General features: G+C 37.0%; 1 protein-coding gene across 2 annotated transcripts in view; it reads right to left on the bottom strand.

The window, feature by feature from the left end:
• Positions 1 to 14,340, bottom strand: part of PIK3C2A (phosphatidylinositol-4-phosphate 3-kinase catalytic subunit type 2 alpha) — a 110,071-nt gene that overhangs the window by 64,762 nt on the left and 30,969 nt on the right. For both annotated transcript variants that reach the window (XM_081541482.1, XM_081541483.1), the window contains exon 2: positions 12,822 to 13,959. In XM_081541482.1, coding sequence (XP_081397608.1) covers positions 12,822 to 13,895 — 1,074 coding nt within the window. In that variant the 5' untranslated portion in view covers positions 13,896 to 13,959. The remainder of the gene's footprint in view (positions 1 to 12,821; positions 13,960 to 14,340) is intronic.

The raw sequence follows: 14,340 nt of genomic DNA, 5'->3' as shown, positions 1-14,340 counted from the left end.
TCAGAAGGCACTCAACCATTGGTTTAATTTGTTAAATGTTTTGTTCCCTCTAAAAACAAGTTAAAAGTTACTTTCATATAACCAGTGAATTTGCCACAGTGATCACAAAACACTGAAAAATTATAAGGCACTAGGTAGTTCCTTCAATTATTTCCTAAAATAGCAGTAATTTTCATAATTAATATATTCTATAAAATAAGTCTTATAATTATTATAATACCTAAATTACAGTGAGATGCCACACACAAAAAAATCTAGCAATTATTGAGCATTTCTTACATCCAGGTTCTGCTGTAAGAAATTTAGTCATTTATGTACATATGTATGTATTATTTATTTTTCACAAAGTTCTAGTAGATGTGTAACATGACTATTATCCCCATTTTACATGTTAAAAAATGAGGCACAGAGAAGTTAAAGAGGCAACAAGGTCACGGGACTAAAAAAATGTTAGTATTTCAACCTAGGCAACCTAGCTTAATCACTATGCTTCACAACAAAGTCTCCTGGAAAAAAAAAAACACCTCTAAAACACGAGAGACTTCCCTGGTGGTCCAGTGGCTAAGACTCTGTGTTCCCAATGCAGGAGGCCTAGTCGGGGAGCTAGATCCCATATGCTGCAACTAGAGATCTGAGTGCCGCATCTAAGACCCAGCACAGCCAAAGAAATAAATAAATTTTTTTTTTAAAAAAATGAGAGAAAGACAGCATCAAGACCTTTGTACAAGCAATGCTATTTAAAAAAAAAAAACAAAAACCTGTGTTTTGGTTGACCTATAACTATCTTTTCTTCTCTGTTTTTCATGTTCCACCTATTAACAGATTTTGAATCTCCTTAATGGCATTTCTAGACACTTTTTTTTAATTAAAAAATACTTTTTACAGTGCCTTTCATGTATTAGTTCCTTCCTTTCAAGCAGGTTATGGGTTTCAATTGACAGTGGCAAAAACAGATTATAATAATCAATTATCTAGTCATACATTAAGGTAATAATAGCATCTGGAAAGTTAACTCAATGTTCTGTCTTTCATACTGCACTTATATACACACATCTTGTCTCCCCTTCTAACGCAAGTTCTTTAAGGATGAGATCTAAGAATGGTCATTATTTGTAACCCACACATTCTGTCCTCAAATGTTTTTCTATGAATGAAAGAGGCAAATGATAGGAAGAAGAATTGCTAGGGTCATTACCCAATATATGAAACAAAGAAAAGTTTGTGGGGGAAGATACTAAGTTCTCTAGTAAATATTTTTGGTTTGGAAATCCGTATAGATGTTTGGTCATCATCTAGAAATATTCTATTACAAATTCTATTCCAGGGTTAAAGATATCGAATTGAGAATCATCCAATTTCTGCAATTTTCTACAAGGAAATTTCTCTATGCTAATTGCTGTCAGCAACCATCAGGATCACCAAGGCAACAATATCCCAACCAAAGGATTTTGGGTCCAAGCTCCACCAATAGGAGACAGTTTCTTTAGGAGGCTGTTCAGTTCAGTTCAGTCGCTCAGTCGTGTCCAACTCTTTGCGATCCCATGAACCGCAGGGCCTCCCTGTCCATCATCAACTCCCAGAGTCCACCCAAACTCATGTCCATCGAGTCGATGATGCCATCCAACCATCTCATCCTCTATCATCCCCTTCTACCCCTGCCCTCAATCTTTCCCAGCATCAGGGTCTTTTCCAATGAGTCAGCTCTTTGCATCAGGTGGCCAAAGTATTGGAGTTTCAGCTTCAGCATCAGTAATTCCAATGAACACCCAGGACTGATCTCCTTTAGGATGGACTGGTTGGATCTCCTTGCAGTCCAAGGGACTCTCAAGAGTCTTCTCCAACACCACAGTTCAAAAGCATCAATTCTTCAGTGCTCAGCTTTCTTTATAGTCCAACTCTCACATCCATACATGACCACTGGAAAAACCATAGCCTTGACTAGATGGACCTTTGTTGGCAAAGTAATGTCTCTGCTTTTTAATATGCTGTCTAGGTTGGTCATAGCTTTTCTTCCAAGGAGTAAGTGTCTTTTAATTTCATGGCTGCAATCACCATCTGCAGTGATTTTGGAGCCCCCCAAAATAAAATCAGCCACTATTTCCACTGTTTGCCCATCTATCTGCCATGAAGTGATGGGACTGGATGCCATGATCTTAGTTTTCTGAATGTTGAGCTTTAAGCCAACTTTTTGACTCTCCTCTTTCACTTTCATCAAGAGGCTCTTTAGTTTGTCTTCACTTTCTGCCATAAGGGTGGTGTCATCTGCGTATCTGAGGTTATTGATATTTCTCCCAGCAATCTTGATTCCAGCTTGTGCTTCCTCCAGCCCAGTGTTTCTCATGATGCACTCTGCATATAAGTTGAATAAGCAGGGTGACAATATACAGCCTTGACGTCCTCCTTTTCCTATTTGGAACCAGTCTGTTGTTCCATGTCCAGTTCTAACTGTTGCTTCCTGACCTGCATACAGGAGATCATATAGGAGGCTGAGGGATACATAAAGGACTGCACTTACTGGGCATCAAGATGGGACATCTCTTTATACATATAAGAATGGAGAAAGAGAGATTTATTATAAGAAATTAGTTCGTGTGATTATAAAGGCTGCCAAGTGGTCTGGACTAATAGCTTTCAAACTCTGTATCTCAGAGCCTCAAGAATAAAGTACTGACTAAAAGAGATCAAATAAGATATATTAAAGACAGCCAAGAACAAAACCGTGGGGGAATACCTATGTTTAGAAGCTAGATAAGTAAAAGAATTCAAAGATTATAGGAAGAAAACTAGTAAGTAGATTTAACCAGGGCAACAGAAGAAGTTTCAAGAAAAGAATGTGGTACATTGTTGCAAATGAGGCAACAAGGCTGGATAGTAAGTATGGTCACTATATTGAAAATTAGTATTCATACTCTTAGAAACAACTTTCTGCAATATGATAGGAACAAGAGAGGATGGTGAGGAACTGGAAAAACAGTAAGTACAAATTCCTCTTTAAAGAATAATGGTAGAAAAATACTTTGGGGAGACAAGAACAAGAAAAGAGGTATAAGAGTTACATTTGGGAAAAGAGAAGGAATCTCTGTCTCTTACCTCCAAACCATAAAGAAGAGGCAAATAAATCTGAGGTGGACAAGTGCACACTAAGAATAACCTTGACCTCACTATATAAAAAAAAAAAAAGAAAGAAAGAAAAAAAAAACAAGTAACTGGAAGTCCGAGCCACAGCAACCAGACAAAAAGAAAAGGAATCCAATTTAGAAAGGAAGAAGTAAAACTGTCACTGTTTGCAGATGACATGATATGAAAAATTCCTAAAGATGTCACCAAAAAACTATAAGAACTAATAAATGATTTCAGGAGGATACAAATTAATTTTGCAGGATATAAAATTAATATATAGAAGGCTGTTGTATTTCTATACACAAAAACTAACAGAACGAGAAATTAAGAAAACAATCCCATTTACAACTGCATCAAAAACAACAAAATACCTAGGAACAAATTTAACTGATACAGGTGTAAGACCTCTATTTGGAAAACTGTAAGACACTGATGAAAGAAAGTGAAGACAACACAAATGGAAAGACATACTGTGCTCATGGACTAAAGAATTAATATTGTTAAAATGACCATATCACCCAAAGCAATCTATAGATTCAATACAATCCTTACCAAAATACCAATGGTGGGACTTCTCCTGTGGTTAAGACTCCACACTACCACTGCAGGGAGCATGGGTTCAATCCCTGGTTGGGGAACTAAGATCCCATATGCCATGCAGCCAAAAAAAACACAAACAAAACAATGGCATTCTTCACAGAACTAAAACAAACAATTCTAAAATGAGTATGGAAACACAAAAAACCCTGCAATAGTCAAAACAATTTTGAGAAAGAAGAACAAAGCTGGAGGTCTCATGCTCCCTGCTTTCACACCACCCAACAAAGCTACAGTAATCAAAAGAGTCTGGTATTAGCACAAAAACAGACACATCAATTAATGGACCAGAAAAGACAGCCCAGAAATAAACTCACACTTACACAGTGAATTAATCTATGACAAAGGAGGCAAGAACATACAACAGGGAAAAGATAGACTCTTCAATAAATTATGCTGAGAAAACTGGACAGCTACAGGAAAAAAAGGATCAAACTGGACTTTCTCATACCATATACAAAAATAAATTCAAAATGAATTAAAGACTTAAATGTAAGACCTGAAACCATAAAATTCCAGGAAGAAAACATGCAGTATGCTCTCTGACATTAATCTTAGCAATTTTTTTTTTAATATGTCTCCTTAGGCAAGGAAAACGAAAACAAATAAATGGGACTACATCAAACTAAAATTTTTTGTATAGCAAAGGAAACATCAACAAAATGAACAGGTGGTCTACTGAATGGGAGAAGATATTTGTAAATGATATATCCAGTAAGGGGCTAATACTCAAAATATACAAAGAACTCATACAACTCTATCAAAAAACAAACAACTTGATTTTTAAAATGAGCATTTTTTGAAAGAAGATATACAGTGCCCAACAGACACATGAAAAGATTCTCAACGTCGCTAATCATCAGGAAATGCAAATCAAAGCCACAATGAGCTATCATCTCATACCTATAAGAATGGCTATTATCAAAAAATAACAAATAACAAGTGTTGGTGATGATGTGGAGAAAAGGGCACTCTACTGGACTATTGGTAGGAATGTAAATTGGTAGTCACTATGGAAAACAATATGGAAAGTGAAGTCACTCAGTCGTGTCCAAATCTTTGCAACTCCATGGACTGGATGGAGCCTGCCAGACTCCTCCACCCATGGGATTTTCCAGGCAAGACTACTGGAGTGGGTTGCTATTTCCTTCTCCAGGGGATCTTCCCAACCCATGGATCGAACCTGGGCCTCCAGCACTGCAGGCAGACTCTTTACAGTCTGAGCCACCGGAGAGGTTCCTCAAAAAATTAAAAATAGAATTACCCTATGACTCAGCAATTCCACTTTGGGGTATTTTTCTGAAGAAAACCAAAAACAGTAATTTGATAAGATATATGCACCCCTATGTTCATTTCACCATTATTTACAACAGCCAAGATATGGAAGCAACTTAAATGTCCACCTACAGATGAATGGATAAAGAAGATACAGGATATACACACACACAATGGACTGTTACTAAACCATAAAATATATCTTGCCATTTGGGACAATATGGGTGGATCTAGAAGGTATTATACTAAGTGAAATAAGTCAGAAAAGTACCATATAATTTCACTTATATGTGAAATATAAAAACATATGAACAAATGAATACAATAAAACAGAGACAGATTCATAGATATAAAGAACAGACAGGGTAGAGGGAGTGAAATAGATGAAGGAAATTAAGAGGTACAAACTTCTAGTTACTAAATGAGTCATGGGGATGAATGTACAGCATTAGGAATACTGTCGATAATATTGTAGTAACTTTATTTAGTGACAGACGGTAACTAGGCTTATCATGGTGATAATTTTGTAATGTACAGAAATACCAAATCACTATACTATATTGTGTACCTGGAATTTACAGTGTTATAGATCAACTATAATTCAATTTTCTTAAAAGGTAAATTAAGGGTTTGAGGAAAGTGATACAGGTTTGAAATAACTGACGAAAACTTACCAGTGCATACTTTATAAAGTAGTTATAAGAATAAGGGAAAGCTTTACAACTAAACAAGTTCCAGATTCACGCCATCTTACCCCAGAAATCAAATGGATCACCAAGTTTTCAATAAACATATTTTAAGCATTAAATATAAATGTATTAGTTGCTATTCAGAATAAAGTTGGTTATTTCCTTAGCTGAATTTTTTAAAAAGTTTGTAGACTTCAGTAATTATTCAAATAATGTATTACATACAACTAGACAATGGAAAACCACATTTTATTCAACTTTACTTCATCTTCAAAATTACTGTTAGACATTGTGCTAATTAGGATATAAATGTTTATAATGTTAATATAATCAATTTTTAGAGTCAATAGCCACAGAACTTTGCAAAACCATTTCCATGAAAATAATTTGATTCATTACTAAGATCTTTGAAATCTACTCAAAGTAGCTAAATTTACAGTTGTTAACTAAAAATGTGATTTAAATTTAAATTGCCAGAAGACAGTTTTAAGTACTATGTCTTATCCTTTAGGAAACAAAAGTTTGAACTAAAGTATTTAGATTATTATGAACAAAAGACACTAGAAGGAAATAGGAAGTAAGACTGCTGAGTGAGAAGAAAAACACCATTCAGAGTTTTTACCACAAAGCATAAAATTCTTACAGGAAATGAATACTTACGTATGTAAAGTAATTATAAAGAAGAGGCACTGCAATCTTATTTCACAGTGAAAAATACGAATCTCAGGGAAAAGTGTATTAAATAGAGATGAATGCTGTGTGAAAATTAAAAGTTCCATACCAATGTCTGTGCCACAGACTTCCAAAGTCAGCTTACTATTAGTATTCTGTTTACCCTTTTGGCCTAAATCAAACCAAACTTAACCCTCATGTACACAAACAAAATGATGAAATCTTAGAGTTAACAAAATCCCTTTTATAGCATTTGTAACAAATTCACACTAAACCTCTGACTGAAGACCTCCAATAACTATAAACTGACTCCCTGAGAGCAACCATTACAAAATGGCTATTTATAAATTCTGTTATTGATATTTAACTATATAACCTGCCTCCTTGAGTTTTCTTCTCCATTAGTCCTTGTTCTACTTTTTGGGATAATGAATTTTAAAACTATACTAAACTGAATTTCTCAATTCACAGAAAAAAATATAAACAAATAGGATTTGTATAATTTTAAGCTTTCTTATAGAAAGGTATTTTAACTTTCAGCACCTGCTACCACTTATCTATTAAAATCTAGCACAAAGAGCTATTTAATTTGCACAATGTAACACAATATATTGGAAAATTTAATACATAACTACTTTATCTTTTTTACAAGAATACCATGATTTTCAGATAGTCTATTTCCTGAACTGTTTTGAGAACATATGCCCACAATGTAAAACTTTAAAAGAAAAGAAGTTTCAACTTCCTCTTTTACATGGCAACTTTTTAAACTTTAAATATTATTCCTGAAAGGATCTCAGAAATCATCTAGTCCAACCAGGTTTATATCATAGATGAAGAAACTCAGATTCAGAGTGTGAATTATCTCCAATTAATATTCTCTTCTTTAGGCAAAATATGTCCAATCTTTTCAACAGTTCCTTAAATAGCACAGCTTCTAGATCCTGAACACTGTAATTTTTCCTTTTCAGGAAACATTCTCACTGGTTCCTCTTAGAATGTGGTGCTCAAACGTTAAGTATTAACAGAGTAGACTATAACAGAATGAGCAACAACTATATAACACCTCAGAGCCAGACATCCTGGAATCTGAAGTCAAGTGGGCCTTAGGAAGCATCACTACGAACAAAGCTAGTGGAGGTGATGGAATTCCAGTTGAGCTATTTCAAATCCTCAAAGATGATGCTGTGAAAGTGCTGCACTCAATATGCCAGCAAATTCGGAAAACTCAGCAGTGGCTACATAACTGGAAAAGGTCAGTTTTCATTCCAATCTCAAAGAAAGGCAGTGCCAAAAAATGCTCAAACTACCGCACAATTGCACTCATCTCACATGCTAGTAAAGTTATGCTCAAAATTCTCCAAGCCAGGCTTCAGCAATACGTGAACCGTGAACTTCCAGATGTTCAAGCTGGTTTTAGAAAAGGCAGAGGAACCAGAGATCAAATTGCCAATATCCGCTGGATCATCGAAAAAGCAAGAGAGTTCCAGAAAAACATCTATTTCTGCTTTATTGACTATGCCAAAGCCTTTGACTGTGTGGATCACAAGAAACTGTGGAAAATTCTGAAAGAGATGGGAATACCAGACCATCTGACCTGTCTCTTGAGAAACCTGTATGCAGGTCAGGAAGCAACAGTTAGAACTGGACATGGAACAACAGACTGGTTCCAAATAGGAAAAGGAGTACGTCAAGGCTGTATATTGTCACCCTGCTTATTTAACTTATATGCAGAGTACATCATGAGAAACGCTGGGCTGGAAGAAACACAAGCTGGAATCAAGATTGCCGGGAGAAATATCAGTAACCTCAGATATGCAGATGACACCACCCTTATGGCAGAAAATGAAGAAGAACTAAAAAGCCTCTTGATGAAAGTGAAAGAGGAGAGTGAAAAAGTTGGCTTAAAGCTCAACGTTCAGAAAACTAAGATCATGGCATCTGGTTCCATCACTTCATGGCAAATAGATGGGGAAACAGTGGAAACAGGGTCAGACTTGATTTTTTTGGGCTCCAGAATCACTGCTGATGGTGACTGCAGCCATGAAATTAAAAGACGCTTACTCCTTGGAAGGAAGCTTATGACCAACCTAGATAGCATATTTAAAAGCAGAGACATTACTTTACCAACAAAGGTCCGTCTAGTCAAGGCTATGGTTTTTCCAGTGGTCATGTATGGATGTGAGAGTTGGACGGTGAAGAAAGCTGAGCGCCGAAGAATTGATGCTTTTGAACTATGGTGTTGGAGAAGACTCTTGAGAGTCCCTTGGACTGCAAGGAGATCCAACCAGTCCATCCTAAAGGAGATCAGTCCTGGATGTTCATTGGAAGGACTGATGTTGAAGCTGAAACTCCAATACTTTGGCCACCTCATGCAAAGAGTTGACTCATTGGAAAAGACCCTAATGCTGGGAAGGATTGGGGGCAGGAGAAGGGGACGACAGAGGATGAGATGGTTGGATGGCATCACCGACTCAATGGACATGGGTTTGGGTAGACTCCGGGAGCTGATGATGGACAGGGAGGCCTAGCGTGCTGCGATTCATGGGGTCGCAAAGAGTCAGACACGACTGAGCAACTGAACTGAACTGAATGCCACAGTTAGACTCCTTTAAGAAGCCTAAGCCACCTCAATTCAGACACTGTGTCATTTAGTAAAGCTACTGAGGTACACTGTAATAATCTAGCTTCCATCTCTGATTGATCAGCTGATCAAGTCATGGTATTTTTGCTTACCCGGCTTTTTGACTCATGCCTCTCGCAACCAAGTTGCTACTCCTTGATCCTTTCCCCTATACTTTAAAGAAAATCTAAGAATATGTTTCTGCTAAAACTTGCCTAGAAACCTAGTTAATTCCTAGAGTCTCAGTAACTACTAATTCTCTGCATTCCCATGTGATCTGAATTCACAGATCTTTCTGGGGGAATCCTATCTTTAGAAAACTACCTATCCTCATCAGTCCTGCAAGATGATTTCTGAAAGTACCCCAAATTGGGAAATATCAATATGATACTGTGACAAATATTAAAAATGAGTAGGAAAAGATGTATGCAGAGAGAGAATGAAAGGTACATAAATGAGTATCACAGCCCAGCCCCCACCAAACAAAAGGGTGGAGAAAACATCAGTTGAATCAGAAATGACCATTCTAAACATAGAGGGCAACAGGGAAAGGAAGCTGTGCTTTGCCACAAAAGCATTGTCAATCTATGTTGCTGCTGCTGCTGCTGCTGCTAAGTCACCTCAGTCGTGTCCGACTCTGTGCGACCCCATAGACGGCAGCCCACCAGGCTCCGCCGTCCCTGGGATTCTCCAGGCAAGAACACTGGAGTGGGTTGCCATTTCCTTCTCCAATGCATGAAAGTGAAAAGTGAAAGTGAAGTCGCTCAGTCATGTCTGACTCTTAGCGACCCCATGGACTGCAGCCTACCAGGCTCCTCCATCCATGGGATTTTCCAGGCAAGAGTACTGGAGTGGGGTGCCATTGCCTTCTCTGCAATCTATGCTACGGGTTTTGAATCACAAAGAAACTGAAAAAGAAAATACTGACATTAATTGGAGATAAGTCATTCTCTGGATCTAAGTTTCTGGATCCATGAAATGAAGTTGGTTAGACTAGATAACTATGGTTACCATCTTACACATCTCTAAAATGAGTTCATTTAACTAATTACAATACTGTTATTACATGAAAAAATTAATAATTACTTAACTTCTTTACATTTCAGTTTCCTCAACAGTAAAATAGGCATGGGTCGCTCTGATCTCACAGGATTCTAAGGAAGTCTCTACTGTCTCAGTGATTGTAAAAAAGAAATAAACCAAAGTCATTTATAAATATTTTATTAAATTCAGGATGATCTATGTATTGTGGCTACAATGCATATACTGTAGAGGTGCAAACACACACATATGAAGTGTGATGCAAGAAGCAGGAAGATTTGAAAGTGACCTAGATGCTCACTCTGGGTTACCTGGACTATCAGGGGCTCTGCCTCCACCAATAGGAGGCCTGAGTCTAAATTCAGCTCCACAGAGGACCAGGGGCACCTCTATCCCTGATAGCAGAGACTGCAACTTTCCACAGGTCATGAGATCTCCAGGTTCTAGGCAGCTACCCTTTTCCTAACAATTCCTGTAAACAGCTGATATCCCTAATCCAGACTATGTGGTGTCAAACACATGTCATCATGGTTAAGTCCATAAAAACGATATCCACAGTTGGAGAGGGATCTCTCTACTGGAACACTGACCCAAATATAAATCAAGCAGGAACCTGGCCTAAGCACAATAGGAGGATTGGGGGACCAGGTCTTTCTTTAAAAAAAAAAAAAAACAACTGAGGTTAAAAATTCATAGAACATAAAATATGCCATATTAGCCAATTAAAAATGTACAATTTGTTAGCTCTTAATACAGTCATAATGGAGTGTGAACCATCACTATTATGGTAAGAACACTGAAATGTTCTAATTTCAGAACATTTGCATCACTTGCCCCCCAAATCCCTGTACCCATTAGGCAATCATTCCTCATTTCCTCTTTCCCTCAATCCCTCAGCAAACACTAATCTGCTTTCTTCCTCTATGGATTTGTGTTTTCTGGACATATCATATAAATTGAATCTACATGTTTTTTTGTGTCTGGCTTCTTTCACTTACAATGTTTTCAAGGTTCATCTATGCTGTTTCCTTTGTATGGGTGAATAATATTCCATTGTATGGATGCATTTTTGCTTACCCATTCATCAGCTGATGAACATTTGGGTTGTCTCACTTTCTGGCTCTTCTGAATAAAGCTGCTATGAACAACCCGATTTTTAAAATGGACAAATGATTTAAACATACATTTCTTCAAAAAAGATGAAGAAATCGCAAATAAGCATATGAAAATATACTCAACATCACTAGTCATCAGGCAAACCCAAATCAAAATCACAATAAGATACCCCTTCACACCTCCCATCCATTAGGAAGGTTATAACCCAAAAAAATGGAAAATAACAAGTGTTGACAAGGATGTAAAGAAACTAGAACTCTCATATACTGTGGGGGTGGGAAAGGGGATGATGCAGCCACTGTGGAAAACAGTTTGCTGGTTCCTCAAAAAGCTAAACATAAACTAGCCAGCAATTTCACTCCTAGGTATAAGCTCTCTTCCCCACATTTTTTGATTTGGCTTAGTCTTCCCTTCTCCTTACAAACATGTTAGGAAATGACAGATGCTTTGTAAAAACAAAAATCAAGACAAGACAACATAGAATATTAACAGAAAATCTGATATTATACTGATATTATACTTATGATTCCTATTTAAAATGTGAAGTTAACCTGTGACTTTTAAATTGAAAGGCATTAAGAAATTATGTTACTAAATGTGCAAATAGCATTGAAAAGCTGAAAAGAACTTAAGAACATGTATTTCTTAGTGTGAGCTGTAGCCAAAATGTATTTGGAAAACACTGCACTGGTTAAGATTTTTCTGGATTCTGATCATGTTACCCAAAAACATCCTCATTCTTTTTTTTAACCTTCTTAATATCTGCTGTTTTCTCCCCAGACATCTAAAATGGCTTTTAAAAATCAACAATTCAGCAGAAACCTATCCAAATCATGAAAAATTTGCTTCTCTTTCCCTAAATGCTAGTTGATTCTCACTGCCTAAAGAGTAGTTACATGCTGATCTAATTAACTGAATGATATGATTCACATTAAGGTGAGGATGAAGCTTAAACATTCCTAGAATCCACAAATGATATAAGAGCAAAATAAAAATCTTCACTGGTATACTATATATGGAAAGGAAAAGTCTAAACCTTACTGCCCCCTCTTCTAAGAGAAGACATTCTGCTCCATGCACCCTTATCTAATTCTTCCAGACAGTAAGACTATATGAACTCAGCAAATATACTATATAGATTATAGTCCTATTCTTCACTTGCATCAATATAAGTGTTTAAAGAGAGTCCTTTAAATGGCTTTTCTCCCATCTCTCTGAGGCCTCCCTTCCTTGCTTCCTTTTTCACCTTCCTTCCTCCCTCCTGTTCTATTCCTTCATGGTTAAAAACAATAAAACAATATACATTAGAATTCTATAATGCAGTTAAAAACCAAAATTCCTCATCTACTCTGAAAAATAAAGGTGCTAAGGCAAAGAAAGTAGGACCACATATAATGAATGGAGAGGGAGAGACAGATAAAAATTATCCTAAACACCTATAAGCGATAGCCAGATCTTAAGGTTTTCAAAACTCACAATCCTAGAAAAAAATATTAATAGCAATTAATTTTTCAATTGGCCTAAACACATTTAATCCTTTATCACACAATCTAAGATGCACAGTGTACTTAAGAATAAAGAAAACAAAACTCAAATAAAAAAATATTTCTTTCACCTAATAAATTATGTACACAAACATGAATTCTGTGTTATACTAAGTTTGAGAAGTTCGTAAGAAAAGACTATACCTGAGATATTTGGCTCTGGACTTTTGCAGGCTGAGTTGTTCGAATATTTAAAGACTGGCTTCTTGTTACTGTTGCTCCAGAAAGAGATTTTCCATTCACCTTTCTGTCAAGGTGACAACTTGCTGGTGATCTCTCCTCAAGAAGAACAGCATCCCAAGGATCGTCTGCTAGCAAATCTGGTACATTTTTCTCTTCTTCGTGGTCCTCTACCTCTACATTGTCCACCTTAGGCTTACTTAGAGGATCCAAGTCTAACCAATCAAATTTACTGATATCTTCAGACTTTGGAGATATCTGCAGATTGCTGATTGTAGCTTTTGAATTTGTTATCTCCAAATCAGTCCTTGCTTTTCCATTTTTTAAAAATTCTGATGTGCTAGCTATTTTGTCAAACAGCTTTGCCATGTCAGGACTGACAACCGGGCGATAGATAGGTAAGCTTCCTTGTGGATGAAAGGGTGTGGCAGGTGTCAAAGAATATGAAAAATATGGAGACTGTCCTGGAAGTCTTAAATATATAGGTTCTGTGGATGCAAAAGTAGGCATTCTTGGGTTGAAGCCATTTTGGAATGCAGTCTGTTTAGTACTGTAAGTTGACTGATAAATAGAAGGTAAAGTGTAACTGGAAGGTCCAGATAATCCAGGTGGCCACTGTCCTCTCTGAATAGCAGGTCTAAGATAGAGTTGTGCTGATAATGAAGGGTTCAGAACAGGAGTAACTGGCAATACAGGTGTTTTCCTAGTCTCAAAACTGTCATCCAGCAATAGTTTCTCAAGTTCAGCTTGAGTAAGCTTTTCTACATCAATATCTACTGCTTTTTTTCGGGTATCTGATTCAGGAAACACCATGAGATCATAATCCTGTTTATTATAAACCTGTGTTTTTTGTCCGGTGCTGCTAGACAACTCAAAGCCTCTCTGATTATCAGTCACCTGTCTGCCCTTTTGCAGTTTTGCTAAAGCCTCTGCTTCCATCTGTAATGCTTCTTCTTTGTCCACATCTTTTGTTCTTGTTGATTCCGGAGGGGAAGATGAGCATTTCTTAAATCCATTGTTGCTGGATATCTGAGCCATGTCCACTTACAAATTCAAACCTCCCCAATCTAGTTTTCTCTTGTAGTTTCCAAAATAGCAAGACCTGTACATAAAAATAAATATAACACTCAATTAGATTTTTAAAACACAAATTTGTTTAGTTTGTAACCTACCACATATGATTTAGGGCTTCCCTGGTGGCTCAGCTGGTAAAGAATCCTCCTGCAAGGCAGGAGACCTGGGTTCAATCCCTGGGTTGGGAAGATCCCTTGGAGAAGGAAACAGCTACCCACTCCAGTATTCTGCCCTGGAGAATTCCATGGATTATATAGACCATGGGGACGCAAAGAGCTGGACACGACTGAGCAACTTTCACTTTCACATATGATTTAGGATTTCATGCCATTTACACCATGAAATGAAATGAAATGGAGAAAATCTGGGTTAAGGAACACTTTTAAAACATCTCATACACTATTAAGTT

The sequence above is a fragment of the Giraffa tippelskirchi genome, chromosome 11 (assembly GCF_054371585.1).
Source record: "Giraffa tippelskirchi isolate mGirTip1 chromosome 11, T2T-mGirTip1v1.2.pri, whole genome shotgun sequence".
Lineage (NCBI taxonomy): Eukaryota > Metazoa > Chordata > Mammalia > Artiodactyla > Giraffidae > Giraffa > Giraffa tippelskirchi.
Note: the sequence above shows the minus strand (reverse complement) of the source record. Positions and strands in the feature narration are given on the sequence as shown.